Below are 26,411 nucleotides of genomic sequence, written 5' to 3'. Positions count from 1 at the left end.
GTTCAAAGCCATACAAATCCAAGAGATTCATATCTCCAATCAACCAGCAAAAAGCTGGAAGTAGTAGTGGCTCAAATGGTAGAGCGGCAGCCTTGAATAGAAAACCTAAGCAAGAGCATGAAGTCTCTCTCTCTCTCACACACACACACACACACACACATACACACACACATGCACACACACCTCCACCACCACCACCAACAATAACAACAAAAAACTTAGAAATAACCTTTGTACAGGTGAGAGAAGAGGCCCTTGAATGCTCTGAAATCCCACTGCAAGAAGGACTGACTTAACGCTCTAAAGACTGGAATCCTGAATTATAGCCCAAAGGTCTCAATGTGGTGAACCCATCCTTCCTACTTCCCTCACTTCCACACTCTACGTCCACACCAACAGTGGGTAGGCGACAGCCCGACAATGTCTGGCTGAGAAGGGAGGGCCTCTCAGGAACACTAGCACTTTCCTAGCCAGGAACATGGAATATTAACTGACTTGGTATTATGCCATGGTACTTTCCTCCCTGGTTTCCATCTGGCTTTTGCGTATGGCTTTGTAAAGCCTAGGTAACACAGGGAGTCAATGCCATTCCCTTTCCACTCCTGACTTCTTATAGCTCTGCAGCACAGCAGAGATAATGGATGGATGGATTCCAGCAGTCTTTCCAGCACTTTCCAGGCTAATATTACTTCGTATTTTAAGCCCCAGGTATACAAGGCAGAATTGATTTATGGAGTCACTCCATTGGAGGAAATCTTTCATGTAGATGCTATGTTCTGTAAATATTGAACTTAGGTGCAATTAACAACCATACCTAATCAGGAAGAACTATGCCCAGTCCTACAATTATTGCCAAACTGATTTTTTAATTATTAGTTTATTTCTTATAAATTGGATTTGGCTTCAGGTTTGAGATCACTATACTCCAAAAGATATATCAAACTTTGGTTTTTCTGGTTTTTTTCTCTTTCTTTCTTTTTTCTTTCTTTCTTTCTTGTCAGTCGTGGGGCTTGAACTCTGGTGCTGGGTGCTATCCCTGAATTCTTTTGTTCAAGGCTAGTTCTCTACCACCTTGAGTCACGGTGCCACTTCTAGTTTTCTGGTGGTTAACTGGAGATGAGAGTCTCACAGACTTTCCTGCCTGGTCTGGCTTTAAAGTGTGATCCTCAGATCTCAGCCTCTTGAGTAGCTAGAATTACAGTCATGAGCCACCAACTCCTGGCTTCAAACTTTGTTGTACCTTTTGTTTTCTGTTTTTCTCAGAATATATTTTGTTTACTTCCCAGATTTACTTCTTGGATTTTTTAGAACTTAAAAAAATTATCATTAAGTAGTGACACAAAGGGGTTTTGATTTAACATTCAATTTATGAGTACAATGCTTTTTTTTTTTTTGGTCATGGGGCTTGAACTCTGGGCCTAGGCACTGCCCTTGAGCTCTTCAGGTCAAGGCAAGAGCTCTAACACTTGAGCCATAGTGCCACTTCTGGTTTTCTGGGTGGTTTATTGAAGTAAGAGTCTCATGGACTTTCATGTCCAGGCTGGCTTTGAACTGTGATCCTTAGATCTCAGCCTCCTGAGTAGCTAGGATTAAAGCGTGAGCTACCGGTGCTTGACTGTACAATGCATCTTGATCAGTGAGTGTTTCCCTCAAAACTTCTGGACTTTTGGCCTGGAGGCCAGATTAGAAAGTATTAATGTGTTATTAAATTCTCATGAGGAAAAAAATAAAGAGGAAAGAGGAGAGGTATCTAACTACACCATTAAATCCCATGCAACTGGGGGGCAGCATGGCTCAGAGGGTAGAGAGCTTGTCTAGCAAGGCCAGGCCTTGAGTTCAAACACAAGTACCACACACAAAAAAAATCCTAAGCAGAGAAGATGCACTTGGGGAGAAATGGAATGTAGGAAATGTAAGCGAGGTGCTTGAGAGGGCCCGGCCTGAAACAGGGAGACTGAAACAGATAACACACCACAGTCCTGAGGTTTTCAAAGGAGGCTGAAAGGGCCCCAGCTGCTGGCACACAGCAGAGGCTGCCCTCTGGAAAGCGGCATTTCCCATGTAGATCTTTAGAATTCTAAAGCTGGATGTCAACCAACACTGAGCTCAGATTTGGAGGCCTGACTCAGCTGCTAGAGCACCTGCCAATGAGCAGAAAGCAAGTTCTAGTTTGAGTCCCATCTTGGACTAAAGTGACAGAAACAAAAGCCAGCCCAAAATTGCATTCATAATTTAAAAAAATTACCAAGCACAGGTAGAAACAAGACCCTATGAATTTGAGTAAGCCAGAACAATAAGCAATCCTGTCCCTGCCTGGCTTCTGCCCAGAGGCTCTGCGGCCCATTAGACTCTAGCCTGACCTGTCCTATCCCCTCCAGCCTCAGAATTTCTAGGAGTTTTCAGTAACAAGTTTCTACCAATCCTTTCTATCTATAACATAAAACCCAAATTCCTTTACAGTGCAATTCCTACCCCAACCAGGCACCCTTTATTGTAACTGCTAAAAACCAACATCCCAAATACACAGCTCATTGCCTTGATTCCATGCCTTTGTGCTTGCCCTTCCCTCTTCCTGGATGCCCTTCCCTCCTTCTCTGAATGGCAGACTCACAGTTCCTCAATAGCCACACGCGGTACCTTCTCCGTGAAGGTCCTCAGACTTTTCCTGGAGTTAGTCACTGTTTCCTTCAAATTCCCTTCACAATATTTGGCTAGTCACAGAGGGCAAAGAGCATGTGTTCATAAATTCCTTAGCATTTGACTCACTCTGTTTTCATAGAACATCTTTATGGAGGCAAAAGAGTCAAGAATCAACACAAGCTTTGGAATCAGACACACCTGAAATTCAAACTGTCATTTTCTAGTTTAATGGCCTAGAAAAGCTGCTTAACTTTTCAGAATCGAGGACTATAAGTGAAAATGAAAACAACTAACCCAACCAACCAGGATACAGTTTCTTTCCCCTCCCACTATCATGGAAGACATCACTAATCAACCACTGCACTCTTCCTACTGAGTCCAGTCCAGCCCTGGAATCTTTATAGTTCCTGCCAATTCTACAGAGCTGGTATAAACACAAGATCTACTTGCTATGTTGGCTGAGGAATAAACGGAACACCACTGATGAAGCGGATAGAACAGTATTTGACCCAAGCAGGTCCTCCAGAAGTGGCCTCTATTATATTCCCGCCGGTCTAAGATGGTCAGATACACCATGAAGTAATATGCTTTGGGAGGGCTGAAGAACCATTACATATTAAACACATACAACATTTTAAAATATACTCTGATTTTAGAGATTGAAATGTGAGAAAGGTAAACTCAGAACTGGGAAGACCTAGTGAGATGGTTGAGTCATGAACTTCAAGGACAATGGGAACCCCCAAAGCTCTCTGATCTGGGTTTGCCTGCCCACTTAGGCCTTGGGGTGAGATGGAACTGAGGGTGATGTAGAGAACTAAAGGGATAAGTCACCCTCAGTCCATGTGGACCAGGCCAGGCACACTGCCCTAAGAGTGTCGAGAAATACCTGGAGCAAGGCACTGGTGACAGATGTCTATAATCCTAGCTAGTCATGAGGCTGAGATCTGAGGATTGTGGTTGAAAGGCAGCCCAGGCAAGAAGTCTGTGAGATTCTTATTTCCAATTCACCACCAGAAAACTGAGCAAAAGAGCTCAGGGACAGTGCTCAGGCTCTGAGTTCAAGCCCCATGACCGAAAAAAAAAAAATGTCAGGAAAGACAATAGCACTGTGCCCCATCACACCTCCGGAGTGAAGATGTCCCTCTCTCAGTCCTTTGCTTCCTTACTTCTTTGGGAAAAAAATACATAAAATTTGCAAGCTGGGCATGGTGGTACATTCTTATCATCCCAGCACTCAGGAGGTTGAAACAGGAAGATCATGCGTTTGAGGCTAGTCTGGGCTACAGACTACCAAAAAAAGTTGCATTTTCACCATTTCAAGTGTATAATTCAGCATATTGATGATATTCATAGTATTGTCCAACCATCACTGCTATTTCCAAACTCCATCACCCAAACAGAAGCTGTGCTCAGAAGTACTAACTCCCAGTATCTTTACAGCCAGTTCCTGGTAATCATAATTCTACTTTCTGTCTCTATGAATTTATTTGACTCTTCAGGGTTCTCTACCTACACAGAATCATACTGTTTGTTCTTTTGTGCCTGCTTGTTTTCACTAATCATGTTTTCAAAGTTTATCCATGTAACATGCATCAGAACTCCTTTATTTTCATAACTACACCCCACTGTCTATATATGGCACTTGTAGTTCATCCATTCATCTGTGGGTGGACATGGATTGTCTGCACTTGAATTATGACAATGTTATAACAGCACTGACCAGTAAGTGCTTATTTGAGTCCCTGTCTATTTCCCCTCCTGATTCCATGGCAGACATCACTAATCAATCGCTGTACTCTTCCCATTGAGTCCAGAGTAGCCCTGTGTTATTTAGTATGGTGTTCAGCCTAAGGGTGGAATTGCTTTGTTTTCTAGTTGGTAGAATGACAAGCATAGGGGTTTAGGTTGTTGAGGAATCAAGCATAATACTTCTAGACATTACTCATGTCATGACACCAACCAGGTAAATATCTTGAGTAGCAATTCTATATCAATTATGCTACTTTGGAAGGTAATGAGCTTCTGGTGTGAAGTTAGAAGCGTAACCCTGGTGTAGTTCCTAGCATGAGCCACCTACCATCTGTGCAGTTTAGACAAACCTCTCCTTTTCTCTGGGCCTGTTTGCTCATTCTCTGAGAGAGGCTAACAGTACCTGTGTCACAGCATCATGGTGAGGGTCACACTGGCTGGTGCAGGTGAAATGAGAAGCAATTACAAATGCTTTTTCTTACCACCTTGTAAGGAGCTATTGTCCTTCCCCATTGTTGTGGCCGGGGAACCAGTGAGTGTGTAAAGAGACTGAGAGGTTGTGTGTATGTGGGAAGTTCATAAGCTGATTCCAAGATTAAGGCCACGAGTTCTGACAATCTGAGAGGCTGGCTCTCCCTCAGAATCCAAGTTCTGTTTAAACCCAAAGAGGCCCGGAGAACTGGGCTGGGGCTACTTACAGGTGAGACAAGGATGTCACATCTGCGAAGATGCCCTCTTGGAGGGTGGAGATGCCATTGCCATGGAGGGATCTGAAAAGAAAGCGGCTGCTGGTGTCGGGCTCTGAAGGAGGGGCAAGCCCAGTCCTCTGTCTAGAGGGCATCATGCCCTCTGTCAGTCATGCTGTGAGGGAAATGTTCCTCAACTCAGCCTAGAGATATTCTCCCTCCCCCCACCCCGACCCCGCTGGCCCTAGCAAGGGAGAGGAAACCCTTACAGTCTGGGGACCAGCCTGTCCCCAAGTCCTTCGGGATGACTCGCTTTTTGCCATCTAACAACTCAAGCACAAGTTTATATCAGACATAGGACACATGTCTCCATACGCCCTCCCTCTCTTAGCCAGGGAGCCTGAGGTAGAGCAAGCTTTGTCTTGGTAAGGCAGTTAATACACAACCTGTAGGTGAGAGCTAGAGACGGGCCACTGTGACCCCAGTGGTTGGCTGGAGCCAGCATAATAGATATAACAGAAGGTTCAAACACCTCACTGAGGGAACTTGTAAGAAAAGGGTCAAAGAGCTCTTGCAAACAAACACTTTCAGTTTTAAGTGACATCTTATATGCAAATGAAGGGCCACCTTACTGTGGACACCCCTCCCCTTCCACACTCATACATACACCTCTATGTCCACTCCCTTCTGTAAAGGTTTGCTTGAAGGAGCATGTTCTGGACTCCTTCGATTGGACATAGCGCTGACCACACTGGGGTTCAGATCTGAGGACCTTTCTGCCCAGCAGGTCTGTGGCAGGGCCCAAGGTGGGGCTGATTTCCTAGAGGAATGAACTGTAGGGAGACTCACAGCAGGCGCAGAGAGCGGAGACCCTGGAAGGCCAGAGGCGGGATGCACTGGAGGGCGTTGTAGCTGAGGATCCTGTGGGGAGGAAGGAGGAAGCTAGCATGGAGAAGAAAGTAGTTCTACCTTCATCTGATAGGGGAGCAAAGGAGGCTCTAAGTGGTGAAAGAACTTCCCCGGGGTCATATGTTTTGTTTTTGTTTGTTGTGGGGTTTGAACTCAGAGAGCCTAGGCGCTGTGCCTGAGCTTTTTCACTCAAAGTTAGCATTCTACTGCTTTGAGCCACAGCACTACTTCTGGTTTTTTGGTGGTTAATTGGAGATAAGAGTCTCACGGACTTTCCTGCGCTGGCTATCTTTGAACTGTGATCCTCAGATCTCAGCCTCCTGAGTAGCTAGGATTACACATGTGAGCCACTGATGTCTGGCAATAAAACGATTTCTCAGTTACTAAGAGAAATGAGCCATCTGCAGCAGAAGGAAAGATCCATCCATCTTTTGGCTGCCAGGGTTGCTAAGCCAGGATTTCTCAACCTCAGTTGACAACTCCTGTGCTTCTAGGTACTTAGGGATGCTCGGCAGTCTTCCCGGCCTTTACCTACTACACACCACCAGCACCTTCCTTCACCTCCTGCTTGTGACAATAGCAACATTCTCAGTCAATGCCAAATGTCTCTAGAAGGTAGGATCTGAGGCTGGGAACACAGCTCTGGGTTAAGGTGGCTTTACTCCCAGGGCCCCTTCCAAGGCTAAATTTCAGCAGGAAGGAATTATCACTAGGTTGTCATTAATACCAGGAAATGAGAACCTGATGACTAGCAGATCCTGAGGGCAGACAAATGCCCCCTGTCCTGCCAAATGTCCTGGGCCCACACTCTGCTCGTGGAGGCCCGGACCCTTCCTTTCCCAGGGACTGGCTCCACTCTGTGACCTCCATAGCCCCTAGGGAAAACTCCTCAGTTCTTGATACATATTGTATGAGACAGGTGTTGGGGAGGGAAAGAAGAGCCATCTTATGCATCGGGCAAATACAAGGGATGCTGGTCCAGGCCTCTGATCACCAGCTTGGGATAGAATTCCGGCCAGCATAAGACTTTCCTAGACTTAGGGCATCAAAATGTTCAAAGGGTCCCTGCTCAGGAGTATCCAGACTGAAGACAATTCCAATACCACAGTAACAAATTGGATGAGGAAAATATGGAATGTTCCTGCAAAGGAATGGTACGTCGACAATTTTTGTACTTTCCCATAGATGTGTTGTATTTCACAATAGAAGAATGCATTTTACACTTGATCTTAGCCGAAAGACTAAGAAACAGTGGCGACATTTTTAAAAGTCTTGCAGTTCTTGAGCCATTCTGGCAGATGAGTCTGCCAGTATAGTGTGAAGCATGGTCCCCATCTCCCCCCCCAACCCCCGCCCCCATCCCTGCTGGGACTCACAGAGTGGTCAGCTGGCTCATATTGGTGAAGGAAGAATTGCTTAAAGAACTGATCTTGTTGTTGCTCAGGTCCCTGAAAAAGCAAGAGCATCCTTGGGGGAAAAAAGAACTCAATCTTGACCTACTTCAGGAAGTTGCCTTACTATTCTCACTGACAGCTGCTCCCCGTGGCCCCAGGGTCTCCCCTCTCCAGAAATCTCTTCTGGAAGACATTCAGTGAAGCCAACCTGGTGCTCCTTGCTCCCCTACAACCCCAAAACATCCATCTGGTATCACATATGTGCCTCTGACCATGTTTCACACCTGCCTCCTCTCCTTAAGTGTCTGTTGTCTGTGCCAACCAGCCTCATCTCCCCCTGGTTTCGATCTTGGACTCTTAGCTCACCTTCTCTGGGGTGGACACTGCGTTACTGTTTCTATGACACAAATCTGCCCAGTCATGTCCTTAACAAAAATCCAGATCTCTTCTGCCTACGGATCAAATTTTGGCCCTGCTACCACCCAGGTACTCCTGGCATTACCCTGATTTACCAAACTTCTTGAAACTCTTAGCATCTTACACCTCTGTGCCCTGGACATCATGTTTCCAGGGTCCACTGACCTGTTTTCCAAGATGCTCCTTGCCCTGGCTCCCACCCCAGGTTCCTCATGCTTTTCTTCTGTGAGGCACAGTTCTCACCTGCATTCCCTTGCTGGATCCTCATCACTTTCCATGACTTTAGGAGCTCCTGTCCCTCCATCTTTCCTGCATCCTCCCTAGACCATAACCATCTAGGGGAGGCCAGTGACCTACAGGCCTTCATATCTGCCTACTGCATACAGCTTTTGGCTCCAAAACATTGGAAAACAATATGCTCTGTTTTTGTCTCTTCCTAATGAACCTTCTTCTAGCCAAATGAAAACTTCTGGTGTTGCCAGAAGCCTATTCCAGCCCTTCCCTGAAGTCCTTTCTTGTGATGGTGCATTGGAGGCATTTCAGCCTTGAAGAGGCACTGGAATGATCTACCTGGCATCTGTGCTCGGTCCCCTCCTCAGGAATATCTGGGCGACTGGTATAGCTGCCTTGGTTCAGACAGCAGAAAGGCTGGGGAACTTATGAGGTCTCTTTTCCTAGCACTCTAGCAGCAGCCCTAGACACTGTGTTCCAGCCGTACCCCATTAAACTGCTGAAAACACACTTTCAAGTTCACTAAGGAAAGACAGATGAGTTGGAGTTACTGAATTCTATGTACCAGTGATTCATACAAGCCAATCTTTGACCTATTATCAATCCACAGCCAGGACTGTTCTCATAGCAACCTTCTCAAGGGGGGAGCAATGTGCCAATTTACACTAGAGAAAGTTCCTAAGAACGGATGTATCACAAATGGTCTCGGGCAAACATACATGCTGTATGTAAGAGACTTCTCTCCAAGCCACACTAAGATGGATTTTCTTATGGCGGCCAATGAGTGATGTACTAAATAGCTGACCCTCTAGAATTAACAGAGGCTATTTTGTATACTTCCACAGGATGAAGGTGGTAGACAAGTCTTAGTTATCAACATATAAGGGCCTCACTTCATATTTGGCTTGGGACCTGAGGCTGGACCAGGAAGTTTCCCATCACCCTCTACTCTTACCTGACTCTTGTCCTTGAAGCATTACCCACATGAACAACAATCAGGGAGAAAGGCTTGGGGGAGTTGGTGTCTGTAAAAGTGAAAAGTTGGACCCAACATGGCCTGGAAAGATGCAATTCTTAAGTATGGCCACAAGGTGGCAAACCAGTGCCAAACACAGGTGTTTTCTAAAGGATGGATTTTTCAAACAGGTCCAGGCCCAGAGTTGGGGTTTATAGGGAGGGAATTCCTAGATAGTTGAAGCCATAGTAGTGAAGCAGACCTGGAGTTCTCAAGCCTAGATACTCACACAAGCTGCAGGTACTTGAAGGTGGACAGCTGTCCCGGAACCAGCGTGAACTGGTTCCCATCCAAATAGCTAAGAGAGAACACAGAGGTGAGTGCACCCCTCCCCCACGGTCACCCACATTTACATCCATGTTTACTGGTGTAAACGCAGATATCAAACCCACAGCAAGAGGCGCACACCACACCATGCGGTAAAGCGGAGGGGCAGGCGACAGGCAAAGCTGCTTCTCTGCAGGGCAGCTGAGGTGCAAAGGAGCAGCTTTTACTAGGAGGCCCCGGGCAGAGGCAGCCAAAGGACATCCACCTAACTGCCCTTTATGAATGTAACATAAATGGAAATATCTCAAATCTCCAACAAAAGGGGGTTTGTTATCTCAGCCATAGTCAACTCATGCCACTAGTAAAAAATCACATTTGTATGAGTTTCCGGGACAGAGGAGAATTTCATGAGATGACATTAGAAAACATAATGTTGTTTCTCTTTTCTTTTTTCCAATGCCAGAATAGGAGGCTTGAACTCAGAGCCTGAGCACTGTCCCCCCTTTTTTTTTCACTCAAGGCTTGCACCCTATCACTTGAACCACAGCTCCACTTCTGATCCTTTGGTTGATCAGTTGAAAATAAGAATCTCAGGGGCTTTTGTGCCCAGACTGGACTTTGAACTGCAATCCTCAGATCTCGGCCTCTTGTGTGAGCTATCTGCACCTAGCTTATGTTATTCTTTATTTCATTTTAAAAATTATCTTTAGTAGTTGCACAGAGGGGTTTCCTTCAATTCAACATGTCAGGTTATGAGAACAATGCATCTTGATCAATGTCACCCCAGCATCATTCTCCCCCCATCTCTTGAAACCCCACCCATCCCTCCAAGTCACCTGGTGGGAAGGAAGAGCTTAGTTTAAAGGGGTGAAGCCCTGCCAGGAGGACTTGTACAGGGAGGGAAGTGGAACCAGAGCTGTGTGTGAAGCCCCAACCTTCCTCCCAGTCAGCCCTACCTGCTCCTACATATCCTTCCCCCCTCCCTGCCTTATGCCTCCCAACTCTGAGGAAACACCCCCTACCTTACAAGAGGAGGCAAGGCTTAGGGCTACTCACAGTTCTGTGACATTCTTGGGGATGCCCCTGGGCAGAGCCTGGAGGTGCTTATTGCTGCATCTGACCACGGTGTCCAGACAGGCACACTCCTGGGGACACTGGGGGCGGGGCAGGCAGCTCCCCTCCTCCTGACCTAGGGAGAAAGGTACAGTGTCCTGGTTCGGCTTGGGTCTCCTATGGGCTGGGCCAAGCTGCTGGCACCAAAGCAGAAGCCCATGTCTGACAGTACCTCAGCCACCGTGCAGTCTCTTTTGCTGCTTGCATATCATCCCCAGCACCAAGAGAGGACAACTCCTAGAGAAGCTTCACAGGTAAAATAGGCCCAGGCTGATTCACTCCTGCCTCAAACCCACGTTGGGCCTGAGCAAGGCAGGAGAGGAGGATGCAGCCACACTTTTTCTTCAGCAGCTACTGCTGCCTCACATGGTGCCAATGCAGTGAAATGTTGCCATTATCACCCCCTAGGATGCACGCAGTGAGGGCAGAGAGTTGTGTCCCTATTTTCTTATTTGTTCCTTGAAAAAGCCCAGAACCCAGAATAATGCCAGCAGCAAGCAGCCAGCCAAGTAGAGTGAGAGAGAATGAATGAATGAATGAATGAATTTCTACCTCACTGAGCTCTGCAGGGGTTGAATGGTTTGTCATAGACTGGCCAGAAGCTTATAAGGTCTGGGTCCAGGTTTGGCAGATGTAACCTTGACCACCAGTTCATCAGTCCATTCAGTTACTCACTAAATATCCCTCATGTTCGTAGCTCATGCCTGAAATTCTACTGACTCAGAAGGCAGAGATCTGAGGATCCTGATTTGAAGCCAGCCCAAGTAGGAACGTGTGAAACTCTTATTTCTAATTAACTAACAAAAAGTAGAAGTGTGGCTGAAATGGTAGAGCATCAGCCTTGAGAAAAGAAAACAAAAAGCCAAGTGAGAGCACAAGGCTCTGAGTTCAAGCCCCAGTACTGGGATAGAAAGTCGGTCTCATTGCATATGGAGGACAGGATGACCCCATAAGCCTGGAGCAGCCAGCCAAGAGTAGATCTGAGTTAAACATGCACAAAGAAAATACACTGTAATGTTTCTGTGACTTTCCCTGAGTAATGAGGTATAGGTAATGTTTCTTCCTTCTATCTACATCTGCTATTATTATTATTATTATTATTATTATTATTATTATTATTATTATTTTGGTGCCTATCTTGGGGCTTGAACTCAGGGCCTGGGTGTCATTCCTGAGGTTTTCTTGTTCACGGCTAACACTCTAAGACTTGAGCCACACACAGCTCCTCTTCTGGCTTTTTAGGATCAATTGGAGATAAGAGTCTCACGGACTTTCCTGGCCAGGCCGGCTTTGAACCACAATCCTGGTTCTCAGCCTCCTGCATAGCTAGGATGACAGGTGGGCAGATGGGATGCATATTATTGGCCTTATAATCAGAGGCACCTCTGGCCAGAAGCATCTCTCGCCCTTCCCCAGGACTAGTGCCTCCCCTTCCCCACCTTCCCCCATTTCCTGGGGCTCCAAGAAGGTGCTGCCCACCACCCCTCATCCTCCGTACCTGTCGCCCTTTCCCTGCCGCCCGGGGCCATGAGTTACCTTCCTCACACCTGAAGTCAGGGAACGCCACATCCTGCAGGGGAATCTGCCGCAAGAAGTCTGGGTTCTGGCACCGGGGGTTCCCTGTCACAATCTTCCTCCTCCGCAGCCAGTCGCCCAGCCAGGCCAGCTGGCAGTTACAGTTGAAAGGGTTGGCCAGGAGGTTTCTGGAAAAGTTGAGAGGCGGCCATGAAGACACCCTGCCAGTCTCAGTAGCCAGGCCCAGGCCTCCCTGCCCACCACCATAGGATCTGCCACCTGTCCACTCAACACTTCTTCCCAGACCACTCACAGCTGCCCAGAGGATCGGCATTCGGAAGCAGAGACAGAAGTGGAATGTGTGGAAGCCACGTTCTACCCCTCCCTCCAGGTAAGACCCCAGGCCATTTCTGGGAGATGATGGCAGCTCCTGGGGTCCAGGTGGCACCTTCAGGAGCCCCCCCGCTTGCATGTCTCCTGGAGCCAAGACTTACAGCGTGGAGAGGGCCTGGAGGGTGTCGAAGGCCCCGGGGGAGATGGTGGTTATGTGATTGTCATACAGTGAGAGGAGGCGGACATTGTGCAGGCCTGTGAAGCTGTCGTTGTGAACACAGCTGATGCGGTTGTTCCTCAGCATCCTGGGGGAGGAAGGGAAGGGCCATAGGAGGGGAGGGGAGCCCTGGGCTGGACCCCCTCCATCTGCTTGGGTCCCGAGGGGACAGCCACCACCAGCTAGTTCAGGATGCTCCTATAGAGACACCGAGCCACAGAGGGGCACGTGACACCTGCCAGGGCCCATGCACACCCGTGCTGGCCTCCAGAGCATCCTGTCTCTAGGTATACCATGGCTCCGCCTCTCCTCTCCATCCCATAGCTCAGCCCCCTCCATCGTGCCTTCACTCCCTGTGGCCCAGGCTGCCTCCCATCTCTAGGCCACACCTGGCTTAGCTACGATAGTTCTGCAATGCTCTTTCTCCTTGCCTCTATCTGGAACCCACTCTGTCCATCCGCAGAGACCCGGCTTAATTCCCCACCACAAGCAGAGATGACCCCTAAGCAGTGTGAAATTCCTGCCTGCCAAACTGAGGAAGAATTAAGGCTATGGTGATACTAACAGTGATGATGATGATGTGGGGAACAAGATGTGGGGAAATGGGTCCTTTCATGCACAGCTGGGAAGATGATGACCTGGGAACTCCCTAGATATGCATTTGGTTAGATGGCTGGGCGTTGATGGCTCATGCCTGGAATCCTAGCTACTCAGGGGGATGAGCTGTGAGAATCTCAATTTGAAACCAACCCCAACAGAAAAGGCCATGAGACTCTTATCTCCAATTAACCAGCCAAAGTTCAGATGTAGAGGTGCAGTTCAAGTGGTAGAGCACTACGTTGGTACAGCCAAGAAAGGATGAGAAACTCTGAGTTCAAACCCCAGTACCAGCACATCTGCGTGCGCACACACACACACACACACACACACATACACAGACTACAAAGGTACTTTCTGCTTCTACCAGCTAGACTACCTTGAGGACATCTTCGTAAGAGAGTACTTGTGGCTGGACTCTGGATTTGTGATAAAGATACTAATTGTGTCATTGCTCAAAATTTAAAAATTGCAAATCATCAAAATCGATCGCAGTGATATGGTAGATGGTTGTTAAAGCTGCTGATGTAGGGCAGGGGTGGTATCTCAATGGTAGAGCACTTGCCTCTCTCACCCTTACCCTTTCCCTTTGGACTACACACCCACCCTGTGGCTTGGCATATTTGCACTCACAGGGTGCGCAGGCCATCCAGACCCCGGAACATGCCACTCCGGATGGACTCGAGTTGGTTGGCGGTCAGATGCAGTTCACTGACAGAGGACGCGCCCTCAAATGTCCCATCTTCAATTTCTGATACCTTGTTGTTGCTCAGGTTTCTGCAGGAGGAGAGGGGAGGGGGGTGGGATGCTAATCACCGGTGTGCAGAAGCCCTCTCCCTTCCCACACCAACCACCACCATGCATGGGAGCCCCTCTCCCAGCATTTTCCTCTTCATTTCGGTCTAGCATCCTGACAAGCATCTTCCCATGCACTACCCAGCAACTCACATTTTCTTCAGGTGTGTAAGTTTCTTAAACATCCCTGTGGCCTCCAGGATGGAGATGTCATTGTTGTTCAACCGCCTAGAAGAGGCATGGAAGAAAATACACACCAATGAAGCGGGGAAGTAAAAACAGCTCCCCATTGAGACTACGGGGTTCCAACAGAGGGATTCCAGGGAGGACTTCTTCAGCAAAGCCTGGCACTGGGGGAGAGGTAAATAGGTGTGTGTTTGTGTGTGTGTGCACACACATGTGTGCGCATGTGTGCTAGTGCTCTACAATTTAAACCATACCCCTAGTCTGTGAAGAGGACTTTTTGTTTTTGTTCTTTGGTGTGGGGCTTGAACTCAGAGCCTGGGAGCTGTCCCTAAGCTCTTTTTGCTCAAAGCTAGCACTCTACCACTTCAAGCCACAGCACCACTTCTGGTTTTCTGGTGGTTCATTAGAGATAAGAGTCTTACAGACTTTCCTGCCCAGGCTGGTTTTGAACTGTGATCCTTAGATCTCAGCCTCCTGCATAGCTAGGATTACAGGTGTAAGCTACCAGTGCCCAGCTTCAAGAGGATATTTTTAACATTTAAAAAATTCCATGCAAACTTGCATACATATAAATGATATGTAATTAGGTATCTCTGTATACATACTATATGTGTGTGTGTGTGTGTGTGTGTGTATATATATATATATATATACATATATATATACATATATATATATGTATATATATATATATATACATATATATATATGTATATATATATATATATATATACATATATATATATACATATATATATATGTATATATATATATATATACATATATATATATACATATATATATATGTATATATATATATATATACACACACACACACACACATACACACAAATTCTTTGTTTGATTTTTGTTGTTGGTGGTGGTTGTGGGCCTTGAACTCAGGACCTAGGCGCTATCCCTGAGCTCTTTTGCTCAAGGTGAGTACTCTATCACTTTGAATCACAACTCCACTTCCAGTTTTTGAGTGGTTAGTTAAGGATAAGAGTCTCACAGAGACTTTTCTGCCCAGGCTGGCTTTGAACTGTGACCCTCAGATCTCAGTCTTCTGAGTAGCTAGGATTAAAGGCGTGAGCCACCATCACCCAGCTCTTCATTTAATTTTTGCGTCAGGGTCTTGCTATATGCCAGGTTGGCCTGAAACTGGCCATCCCACTATCTCAGCCTTCCGAAAGCTGGGTTACAGGTGTGCATCACTACACTCAATATAATTCATATTTTTAGATAAAGAAGAACTATCAAAGACATCATAAGCTCCAACTTTGGCTAAGGGAATCATGTCCCCTAAAGACAAAATTTTCAGTGAAGAAAGCCCCCCCTGGTTCAGGGGCTTTTTGAGAGCAGCAGAGGCAGACACAGAGAGCCTTAAGGGTGATCCCCAAAACAGTGCTGGCCCAGAGCAAGGCGAAGCTTGCAGGGAGGGCCAGTGGGCGCTGGGCAGGGCGGGCAGGCAGAGGGCCTCACAGCTCGGCCGTGGACTGGGGCACGCGCTCGGGGATCTTGGACAGCTTCAGGCTGGAGCATTCCACCACACTGGCCTCACAGCGGCACTTGTGGGGACAGGTGACATCGCTGCTGCACTCGCTGTTCAGATGATAATCTTCGGTGCCTGTGGCGAGAGGCAGGCTGGGCTAAGGATGTGGACGGTCTCCAGGCAGCTGTGGTGACCCCAGGGACACCCAAGGTCCTTAACCAGGCCACCCACTGCCATCGTCCCCCATCCCTGGCTGGCCTGGGTCCCTTCAGTCTCCTACCTGGGATGAAGTACTGCTCTTTGGCTGGGAAGAGAAACAGAGACACACGATGTAGGAGCATCAGGCCCCATCCCTATCCCAGGATGCATCTGGAGCCTTGCATCTCCCCTCCCCCATCGCAGCCCATCCACCCTGCATACAGAAGGCTTTCCAGAGCACTTGTGCCCAGGCCAGTGCTGGGCAGCAGCACACTCCCATTAAGCCTCTCACTTGTAATGGTACAGGTAGACACTATGACAACATGGATGAAGGATATTGGGCCAGGGTGGCGTCAGGCCCCAGGACCAGATCCAGGCTCAGAAGTCCAACCCACACGGTCCCCTACCAGAGATCAAGTAAAGTGCTGAGGACATATCACCCCAAGGCCTGGGGAGGTTTCTATCTCAGTGCAATGCCTCAGGTCTCCTAAGTGTCCTGTGGGACTTGAGAGCAGTGACACTCTAGAGCTGGCCTGGGAGCAGGCGGCCTGGACACTCTCTCTGGGCCCTCAGTAAGTCTGTAGTAAAATGAAGGGTGGGGCAGACAGCCATTCCCATTGGTCAGCGAGGCTCTAAAGTGCCCAGGGAGACCCTCCTTGGAGCTGCCCAAGAACCGGCAGTCAGGCAGCCTCTACCTGAGCACCGGAATTTCTTGCTCTTGATCTGCCCGATGCGCTTGTTGGCCAGGCGCCGGGGGCTGGCGCAGCGAGCCCCACTGGTCTCGATGGGGTTGGTGCGCAGGAAGTCCGCCAGCCACTTGAGGTTGCAGTCACAGATGAAAGGGTTCTGGGCCAGATGCCTGTCAGAAGGGCGCAGATTAGTCATAGAGACCAGCACCGAGCACATGTGACCATCTAAGGCTGAGACCTGGGGTTGGCCTTGGGAGAAGAGGGGGTTGCTGACCACCAGGGGGCACCCTGAGACCTGTGGAGATATCTCCTACATCACATCGGGGAAGGACCTTTGGGGCTCGGGACTTGTTAGAGGAAAAAGCTGGCCTCCAACTTCCCACTGTCAAACCCTGGATATTTCACAAGCATGAAGGAAGGAAGGAAGGACCCAGAGTCTGAAGAGAGCACCAACACTGTGTCCAGGAGAACAAGGAGGTTTAGAGAGGATGGCAGTGCAGCATGCCCAGTGTGGCCTTTGGTTCTCCCCAGCAGCCCTGGACCCTGGGCCCAGGTCCTGCAGACCTGGCAGCCCCAGCCATCATCTGGGAGAGCAAACAGGGTCAGGTGGCAAGGCTGGGCCTATCAGAGTCTCTGGGGCTGCACGAAGACTCACCATTTCTAGGCTACTTCTCCTAGAGCAGTCTTTTGACACAGGAAACAGAGATCAATACCTGTCCCCCACCATGATGTGGTGATGGTGTTGGGAGCAGCCAATGGCTGGCAGCTATGTAAGTGACCACATGGTGGTTCCTTGACTATCCCAGCAGTTATGATTGGCCACATCAGAACCGTGCCAGCAGTTGGCCAGTCCACCGGAGTGTGGGATACCACCCACCCAGCTAGAAAGTAACAAATCTAGTAATTTGTCAGAATTCTTGATTATGGAAAATTGCAAGCATATTAAAAGTAGTAAAGTGAGTCCACAAATAACCACTCCCAGCTTTGCCTTCCAGTCAGTCTTGTCTTATTTCTGCCTCCCCATCTTCTATGCCACTCAGTGTGTGTGTGTGTGTGTATGTGTGTGTGTGTGTGTGTGTGTGTGTGTGTGTGTGTAACTACTGGATATTGAACTCAGGGCCTAGATGCTGCCTGCCCCTTAGTGTTTCCACTCAAGGCAGGTGCTCTACCATTTGAACCAAACATACCTCTACTTTTGTCTTTTTACTGGTTAATTGGAGATAAGAATCTCATGGACTTTTTTGCCCAGACTGGCTTAAAACCATGATCCTCAGCTCTCAGCCTCCTGAGTGCCTAGGATTACAGGTGTGAGCCATCAGTGCCCACTTTCACTCCATTGTTTTGTTGTTTTTTTGTGCTGGTCCTGGGACTTGAACTCAGGGCCTAGGCACTGTTCCTGAGCTTTTGTGCTCAAGGCTAGCACTTTACCACTTGAGCCTATAGCTCCACTTCTGGCTTTTTGGTATTGGAGATAAAAGTATCACAGACTTTTCTGCCTAGGCTGGTTTCAAACTGTAATCCTAAGATTTCAGCCTTCTGAGTAGCTAGGATTACAAGTATGAGCCACTGGTACCTTGCCCTTCACTTAGTATTTTGAAGTAAATCCCAGACATCATTTGTATCTATTTATCTTTATCCACATCTCTAATAGGCAAGGATTCTTTTTTTTTGGTGGGGGGATCCGGTCGTGGGGCCTGGGCACTGTCCCTCAGCTCTTCAGCTCAAGGCTAGCGCTCTACCACTCGAGCCACAGCGCCACTTCCGGCTTTTTTTCTTTTTGCTTATGTGGTGCTGGGGAATCGAACCCAGGGCCTCATGCATGCAAGGCAAGCGCTCAACCACTGAGCCACCTTCCCAGCCCCTAGGCAAGGATTCTTTAACAATACAAATGGGTACTTGGGGCATAGCTCAGTGGTAGAGCACTTGCCCAACATGTGTGAGGTCCTGGGTTCCATGTCTAGCACTTCAAGATAAACAAACAACAACAACATTACTATGGCTAAAAGCTTAAAAATTAATTCCTTGATCTCATCAAATAGCTAGTGTTTGAAGGCTGATGCATCAGGATTAATAAACCCTCTGCAATGACTGCTAATACTAGTTGATGTGTCCCTTGAGTGATTTTTTTTTTTATCCCTAGGTTTATATTTCAGTCCATGTGCTCAGGCTGTTCATCATGGTGTAAGGATATCTGGTGGACAGCAGTGGGGGTGGGGAGAGAAAGACAGAGAGAGGGAGGGAGGGAGAGGCAGCGAGAGAGGAAGAGGCCAAGGACAAGATACCACTCTAGTGATCCATTTCCTCCAGCCTGACCCCACAGCCTTGGTCTCCACCTTCTCCCTAAATAGCACCTCCAGCTGGAGACCTAGTGTCACAGCACATGAAGATGGCCTGGGGGAACATTTCATTTCAAGACATGCTATCCATCTCCTTTTGTCCTAGTCATTTACTTGTTAAAGACATTGTGACACTCACTATGGGGTTTTCCACAGCCTGGACATGGTTTTAAGCCAGTCTGGGCAAAAAAAGTCCATGAGATTCTTATCTCCAATTAACCAGTAAAAAGACAAAAGTAGAGGTATGTTTGGTTCAAATGGTAGAGCACCTGCCTTGAGTGGAAACACTAAGGGGCAGGCAGCACCTAGGCCCTGAGTTCAATATCCAGTAGTTACACACACATACACACACACACACACACACACACACACACACACACACATACTGAGTGGCATAGAAAAGGGGGAGGCAGAAATAAGACAAGACTGACTGGAAGGCAAAGCTGGGAGTGGTTATTTGTGGACTCACTTTACTACTTTTAATATGTTTGCAATTTTCCATAATCAAGAATTCTGACAAATTACTAGATTTGTTACTTTCTAGCTTTTCATTTACATCATCAGTATTATTACTATATTTCATCTGACTTGCCATCATCAATGGCAAGATGCATTATTACTTTATGAGCTCTGAGGGACGAGCTGAATGCTACCAATGAGCGGTACTATCCATTCCAGCAGACGTCCCATTTCAGAGCTGTTTACATGGGATGTTATGTCTTAGAATCAATCAATGAGCTACATTAGTAACACTGTCATCATTATTAGCCATAACTGACTAGCATTTTGGAAACATTTTTGACAAACTAAACTCTGTACAAACATTTCCTTTAATATCAGGACAACTCCTCATTTCCAGAATAAATAAAAAGGAGACTCAGAGAAGCAAGTGAATGTGCCCAAGGTCCCACCGCAGGAAGGGAGGGAGGGAAGGAGGGAAGAGGAGAGAAGGAGGAGACTCACAGGGTCTGGATGGCCCGCAGGGAGGTGAACGTGCCCTTGGCGAGACTCTGGATCTTGTTGTCATACAGGGAGAGGAGCGAGAGGTTTTGCAGGTCCTGGAAGGCATCGGGTCGGATGCAGTTGATCTTGTTGGCGTTCAGGAGCCTGTGGGCAAAGCCAGGGCCGGGAGCTGAGGGGGAGGGGAGAGCAGGGACAAGACCCCTCATACATCCTGGCACCTCCCTGGCCTTGTGTGTGCCAGTAATCTCAGGGAGAAGCCCATGGAACAGGTCACTTCACACAGAGAAGCCACCTGCTTCTTCCTCTCAGGAATGGCTAGAGATGTCACTAAGATTCTAGGAGCACACAGGGGTCCAGATCACCCTTCCAAAAGCAGTTTTAGGGGCTCCTCTTTCTTAGTCCCTAGGGGCTAGGCAGGAGTGTTTGGATTGGGTGATTCCTGCTTCTAAGGGAGAATCCTTGCCTGAATGCTTGGGTGACTTACTGCAGGAGACATCTCTGTGCCCAGCATGCTGGGTACCCCAGGATTGTAGGCTGTGCCTCAGGAACTTCTGGGTTTTGACATCCTGTGAGTAGCCCTGAGCCTGCCTCTACTTCCCAGTTAGACCTCTGAAGTTCTAGGGCCTTGTGGCACAACTTTCGTGGCCTATCTTCCTGGCTCCTAGCTCAAGTAAGTCTTGTACCCCAAAGATACTGAAAGGAAGATGGGGAGCAGAAGAATGAAGATCCCACCCAAAGACCTCCTGGGACAGGTCCTTACAGGAGTTGTAAGGTGTACAGGCCTCCAAACACACCACGAGGCAGGTCTGTGATCTTGTTCCCATAGAGGACCCTGGAGAAAAGGTGGCAGAAAGAAAAGGTCAGGGGGCAGCCTACCTGGAGAGCCCACAACACAGGGACCACTCCACGGAGACCTAGCATCCTGGCCTGTGTACTTGCTACAGGTTCTTGCCAGCAGGTGGTGCTAATGTGTCTTCAGGAAGGCAGCCTGGTCCCAGGCTGCACAGAAGCCACCTCTGGGCTGGAGGACAGTTGCAGAAGGGCCCTGCCCCTTGCACAGGAACCCTATAGAAGCCTGCAGACAGCCCTTCTAGGGAGCCTGATGGGAAATTAATCTGGTCCAGGATCCAAAACAGGAAGAGGAAGTCCCATAAACAGGATCAATATTGTCAGAGAATTTATAGGGGGAAAAAAATAGAATGGCAGATTGCATGTGAAATAGAAATCTAAGCAGTGAGATTGCAAGACACACACACATACACACACACACACACACACACACACACACACACTTTGGTATTTGCAAAGTTTTCTGCACTGAACATGAAATAATTCTATACATAATTAGAAAAAATAGCAAAATTTAAAACAACAACAACAACAAAACCACTGTAAACAGGGCACAGTGAGCCAGTGGCTCATGCCTGTAATCCTAGCTACTCAGGAGGCTGACACCTGAGGATCATGGTTCAAGCCAGCCTAGCAGGAAAGTCCATGAGATTCTTATCTCCAGTTAACCACCAGAAAACCAGAAGTGGTGCTGTGGCTCAAGTAGTAGAGTGCTTGCCTTGAGCTGAAGAGCTGACGGACAGCACCCCGGCCCAGAGTTCAAGTCCCATGACAGACAAAAAAAAAGAGAAAGACTTGTGCAAGGAATAGGTTCAGGCAAGACTTGTGCAAGGAATAGGTTCAGGCAAGACTTGTGCAAGGAATAGGTTCAGGCAAGACTTGTGCAAGGAATAGGTTCAGGCAAGACTTGTGCAAGGAATAGGTTGGGGCAGACGGTGAAAACATCAGAGGGACTGGAGAAGAAGAGTGTTCTATTCCCAGTGTCACAATCAGCCTCCATTCATTGGAATAAAAGTCCTGTATGCTGTTTCTTTACACGTGGCTTCAAGATTTGTTTTAGAAAAGGGCCCATCAGGAGCAAAGGTCCCATGGCAGGATCCACGTTGGCCCATATGGAGTGTTCCAAAGGCCAGTGAGGCTGGTGTGGGGTAAACAAATGGTACAGTAGCTTGGCTTTTATGCAGCAAGCATCAGGAAGCCTTTCAGAGATGCTTGTAATCTGTGTTTCTGTGTAAAGAATAAAATGGAGGAGGGAGCAGGAGTTGAGTCAGGGAAACAAGGTCAGGGCTGACATAGGTGAACATAGATGCTGACGTTTGCTGACATAATCTCACCATGCAGATTCTTGTGCCTCAGCAATTGGCTGTGACCAGCTACTTAAGAGTGATAGAAACCCACATAAACAGGTTATTGTCCCCCTCTTATCCCTTCAGACTGGCACAATCCAAGGGAAGAAAATCATTTTCACATCTTGGAGGAAGATGTGAATACATTCTGGCAGGGTACCTCTAAGATCAGGTCTTCTCAGCCAATGATAGAGATTCATGAACGGGCTGTGAACAGCTGTGTAGGTTGTACAGTGCTGAATTTCAGGGTCACCATTCATAGCTGGTCTCACTGTCTACCTTAAACTCTACTCCAAGAGAAGTCTTATGTAGCGGGCAGAAGAGCTGGTGGCTTGCTGTATTCCCAAGGGTGTGTGTGTGGGGAGGAGCACCCTGTTCTACTTGCCAGGCCTCTAGTATATGCAGTCACAGATCAGAGCAGCTGGAAACACTTGTTCCTAAAAGAAACACATGGCTCCTTCCACAGGGATCCTGTTTGCCTGCTGGGCGTCCTGGCTAGACAAAGTGTGCAAACCTGGGGTGCAAGCACCTTCACCAGAGGTGGAGGGAAGCACTGTCTCCTTACCACCAGCACATTTGGGATAAAAATAACAAGGGGTGGCAGGTGTTGTATCTGGAGCTGGTGGTTATTGCCCTATAGGTGACTGGGGAAGGCCTCTCCAGGGCCAAGATGACAGCCCCAAGGAATTCTGGGGAAATCCCTACCATGGTGGAGAGAGCATCTCCGTTGTCAGGGCAACGGCCCTGTCTAGGTTTCCTGCACTCAGCCCTTGATTCTCTCATTCCTGTCACTCTGCAGAGGGTACACCACAAGGAGGGGGCACTGGGCATGGCAGCCCTACTACTCACAGTGAGTTCAAGGAGCGGAGGCCATGGAAGGCATCAGGTGCAATCTCGGCTATCTGGTTGTTGCTCAGGTCTCTGCAAGGGAAAAAGAGAAAGAGGAGCTGAATCCTTCAGCCCCTCACAGCCATCTGCTCCCCTCTATCCCAGCTGGGGAGCAAGGCATGAGGTTATTTGAAAGGAGAAAAGCAGGGGCCAGTTCCCCATGCAGTGGAAAACCCCAGGTGCCTGGGACACACTTATATGGGAGGGTGCCCTATCTCCTCTTTAGCTCCCTAATTGCTCCTATGTTTACTCAAACTGACACAGGAGGGTGACAAGCCTAGCAAGAGCCAGAGTTGGGATCGGTGCCCCTTCCAGACCTCCCCACAACCCCACAAGGCAATAGCACCATGGAGGTCCCCAGCCTCAGACCACAGCCTCAGAAGCGGGAAGGCCGCTCCAGGCCCCTGCATCTCATGCAGCTCCTGGGGACGCAGAGGAAGGCACTCACATCCTGCGCAGCTTTCTGTAGGGAGAGAAGGCTCCAGGGGGGATGGACTTGATCCCATTGAGCTCCAGACGGCTGCAGAGAATGTGGGGACAGAGAAATAGCACAAGGGCCCAGGTCACCTGGCCGACCTCAGGTGTGTTAGGCTCACCAGCCAGACACAAGGCTCGAGTCCCTCTGAGCCCTGCTCTGTTCCCCTCTGCCTCCTAGGAGGCAGATAGGCCCCTCTGAAAGGAGCCCCATTTCCCCAGTTCCCAAGATCAAAAGGGGCCCACCAAGATGCTAATGCTGAGAAAGCCAGACTAGCAGGTCCACGGGGCTGGGCTGCACAGATGGACCTCTGAGGAAGTCCCTCCCCCTCCCCCCCCCCCCCCAGAGTCTCCAAGCCTCTAGCAAGCATCTTCTCCATTTGTCACTGAGGGTCCTGGGTCAGCGCAGCCAGAGCAGCCCAGGGCCAGTGCACTCACATCTCCGTCATGGTCTCGGGCAGGTTGGCAGGGATGGCAGTGAGGCCTTTACCACGGCAATCCACGATGCCATTGCTACAGGCACACATGGCCGGGCAGGAGCCGGAGGAGAGGGTGCAGGTGGCCACACGCCCTGCCTCTCCCTGACCTGCAGAAGCAGCCAGGTGCGCCACATCAGCACCTCCCTCCCCGGCTGGGGAGATGGGCAAGGGTGGGGGGCTTGGAGGAGGATGAACCAGAGGGGTTCACCAGGGGGCAGACATGAGAGATGGAACTTTGATGTAACTCCGTGGGCACCAGGGGGCAGACATGAGAGATGGAACTTTGATGTAACTCCGTGGGCACCTGGCACCCAGCAGGCCTCAGACAGGTGTGTGCCGGCGTGCAAGGCATGTGCTAGGAAATCCTGGCCTAGAATCCTGAAGGAAGCTCTAGGCTTCATGTGTGTCACCCCTAGGGCCTGGCATTGACTGAAGCCACTACAGACTCTCACAGGTTCTGGAGGCTGCCTGTGTGTGGCTTCTTTCAGACCTTTCTGGCTATAGAATGGAGCCCAAATCAGACAAGGAGGGACTCATCAGGACCTCAAGTGGGAGAGGAAAGGGCCAGGCTAAGGGGTCTAGCTCCCCGGAAGACACAACAGAGAGCCCAGTGCAGCAGTCCGCCAAGGTGGGGGAGGTGAGGCACTGGAGAGAGGAAGAGGTACTAGGAGGGATGAGGAGTGGGGGGGAGGGAAGAGGCTGGAGGAAATGGGGAGGAGGGGAGATGTCAGAAGGAGAGACTGTAAAGAAGAAGCAAAAGGGATGTCCGGAAGGGGAGAGGAGAGGAGACAGGAGGGGTGGTCAAAAGGGACAGTGAGAACAGAGGTGAAAGATTGGGTGGGGGGTGATCAGAAAAGAGAAGGTATAAATGTGTGTTGGGCAGAGGAGCAGCAATGGACAGGACAAAAGGCTGTGGGCAAAGCCGGTGGCTCACACCTCTAATTCTAGCTGTTCAGGAAGCTGAGATCTGAGGATCGTGATTCAAAGCCAGCTGGGGCAGGAAAGACTGTGAGACTCTTATCTCCAATTAACCAGCAAAAAGCCACAAGTGGAGCTTTGGCTCAAGTGGGAGAGAGCCAGCCTTGAGCAAAAGAGCAAAAGGACAGTGCCCAGGCCCAGTACCAGGACTCTTCCTCTCTCTCCCTCCTACCCCCTCTCTTTCTCTCCCTCTCACGCATGCACACACGCGCGCACACACACTCACACACACACACACACACACACACACACGCAGAGGCTATGAGCAGGTAAGTGAAGGCTGGGTGGGGCTTGCACCCACCTGAGCAGCTGAACTCACTCTTCTGGACCTCAGCTACATTGAGGCCCCGCAGGCTGGCGGGCCCTGAGCACTGGGTGAAGAGCCCAATGCTTGGCCTCTGTCTTAGCCACTGTGAGAGCCAGGCCAGGTGGCAGTCGCAGAACAGGTGATTGGAGTGCAGGCGGCTGCAGGAAGACAGGGGAACTCACCACCCACCCTGGCCCAACAGTGAGCTCCTCCAGGGACCGAGCCCCGGTGTGCCCCCGTGCCATGCACACCAGTTAGCTGTGCAGCTCAGCCCCAACTTGAAGGCAACCTGCAGCAATGAGAAGCCCCCCACGGCTCCTTCTGGGGAAGAGGGAGCATCCTTTGCAGGGATTCATCTCACCCAGCTCACACAGAACACCCCCCCCCCCAATCGCTGCAGTCACTCTGGACTGAGGAGGTGGACACGCTGTCCCCGGTGCAGAAGCCCTCACCTCCTTCCCCACCCACCCCCGGTGCTTCCCCGCTGCCCTGCGACAGACTCACAAGGTCCGGAGCTTGGGCATGTGGTTGAAGCTGGACACAGGAATGGTGGTGATGTTGTTGTTGTTCAGGGTCCTGAGAGGGAGGAAGTGCAGCCATTTAGTACCTGCGCAGCAGGACAGTCATGGGGCCGGGCCTCTGTTAAGAACAGGGAAGCCCTCACCCCAGGTACCATGGCCCATGGAGAGGAAGCTGTGAAGAGGGTCTTCCAGGGGGACCAGTCTTGGGGTGGGCATGAAGGGGCTACCCCAAAAAGCATAAGACACAGACCTCCCCCTGCTCACCCCCCCACCAGACAGGGAAAGCTGCAAGCGTGCAGTGCTCCATGCTCTCCAGGTCCTGAAGGACAGAGATCAAGCAGGGGGAGCAAGCAGCTCATGAGCTGATGCACCCCAGACCAGGCCTAGCTACTCAGAGGAAATGGCAGGAAGGGGCTGGCATCCAATCTTCCTATCAGACACTCTGCACCACAGGGCTTCACCCTAAGCAGGTGAAACGTATCAGCTCTCAGTTGCCAGGGTGGCCTTGGAGGCTGTGTCACCCCATTCTTCAAGACTATTGTACCCCGGCTCCAGCTGCAGGGGTGCCCAGCCGAGCCCTGCCTCTGCTGGGCTCTTCACAGCCCTTTCATCTCCCGGGGTTTTACTTACAACACCTCCAGCCCCCGCAGGGCACGGAAGGCCCCTTCCTCGATACAGCTAATCTGGTTCTTGTCCAGCTGTCTGTAAAGCAGAGAGTGGGGGACTTTAGATGAGGGGTACACAGTGTCTGAGCATTCAGATAGAGCACTCCATTATTATTATTATTATTATTTTTGTGGTGGGGAGGTCCGGTCGTGGGGCCT

At 49.4% G+C, this 26,411-nt stretch overlaps 1 protein-coding gene and 1 long non-coding RNA gene across 2 annotated transcripts in view; one reads left to right on the top strand and one right to left on the bottom strand.

Moving 5' to 3' along the window:
- The window catches only part of LOC122115866, a 29,883-nt gene extending 29,626 nt beyond the window's left edge, over positions 1–257 (top strand). The window contains exon 5 of the long non-coding RNA XR_006148844.1: positions 247–257. This is a non-coding gene — a long non-coding RNA (uncharacterized LOC122115866). The remainder of the gene's footprint in view (positions 1–246) is intronic.
- The window catches only part of Slit1 (slit guidance ligand 1), a 126,783-nt gene that overhangs the window by 22,705 nt on the left and 77,667 nt on the right, over positions 1–26,411 (bottom strand). Inside the window, exons 4-23 of the mRNA XM_042689437.1 lie at positions 26,218–26,289; positions 25,571–25,642; positions 25,061–25,224; positions 23,741–23,888; positions 23,277–23,348; positions 22,790–22,861; positions 20,506–20,577; positions 19,746–19,889; positions 16,453–16,616; positions 15,840–15,863; positions 15,550–15,694; positions 14,035–14,109; positions 13,720–13,863; positions 12,434–12,577; positions 11,961–12,127; positions 10,368–10,500; positions 9,274–9,342; positions 7,364–7,435; positions 5,928–5,999; positions 5,091–5,162 (exon numbers count right to left, since the gene is read on the bottom strand). Coding sequence (XP_042545371.1) covers positions 5,091–5,162; positions 5,928–5,999; positions 7,364–7,435; positions 9,274–9,342; positions 10,368–10,500; positions 11,961–12,127; positions 12,434–12,577; positions 13,720–13,863; positions 14,035–14,109; positions 15,550–15,694; positions 15,840–15,863; positions 16,453–16,616; positions 19,746–19,889; positions 20,506–20,577; positions 22,790–22,861; positions 23,277–23,348; positions 23,741–23,888; positions 25,061–25,224; positions 25,571–25,642; positions 26,218–26,289 — 2,097 coding nt within the window. The remainder of the gene's footprint in view (positions 1–5,090; positions 5,163–5,927; positions 6,000–7,363; positions 7,436–9,273; positions 9,343–10,367; positions 10,501–11,960; positions 12,128–12,433; positions 12,578–13,719; positions 13,864–14,034; positions 14,110–15,549; positions 15,695–15,839; positions 15,864–16,452; positions 16,617–19,745; positions 19,890–20,505; positions 20,578–22,789; positions 22,862–23,276; positions 23,349–23,740; positions 23,889–25,060; positions 25,225–25,570; positions 25,643–26,217; positions 26,290–26,411) is intronic.

The sequence above is a fragment of the Dipodomys spectabilis genome, unplaced genomic scaffold (assembly GCF_019054845.1).
Source record: "Dipodomys spectabilis isolate Male_0828 unplaced genomic scaffold, ASM1905484v1 ptg000125l, whole genome shotgun sequence".
NCBI classification, from domain to species: domain Eukaryota; kingdom Metazoa; phylum Chordata; class Mammalia; order Rodentia; family Heteromyidae; genus Dipodomys; species Dipodomys spectabilis.
Note: the sequence above shows the minus strand (reverse complement) of the source record. Positions and strands in the feature narration are given on the sequence as shown.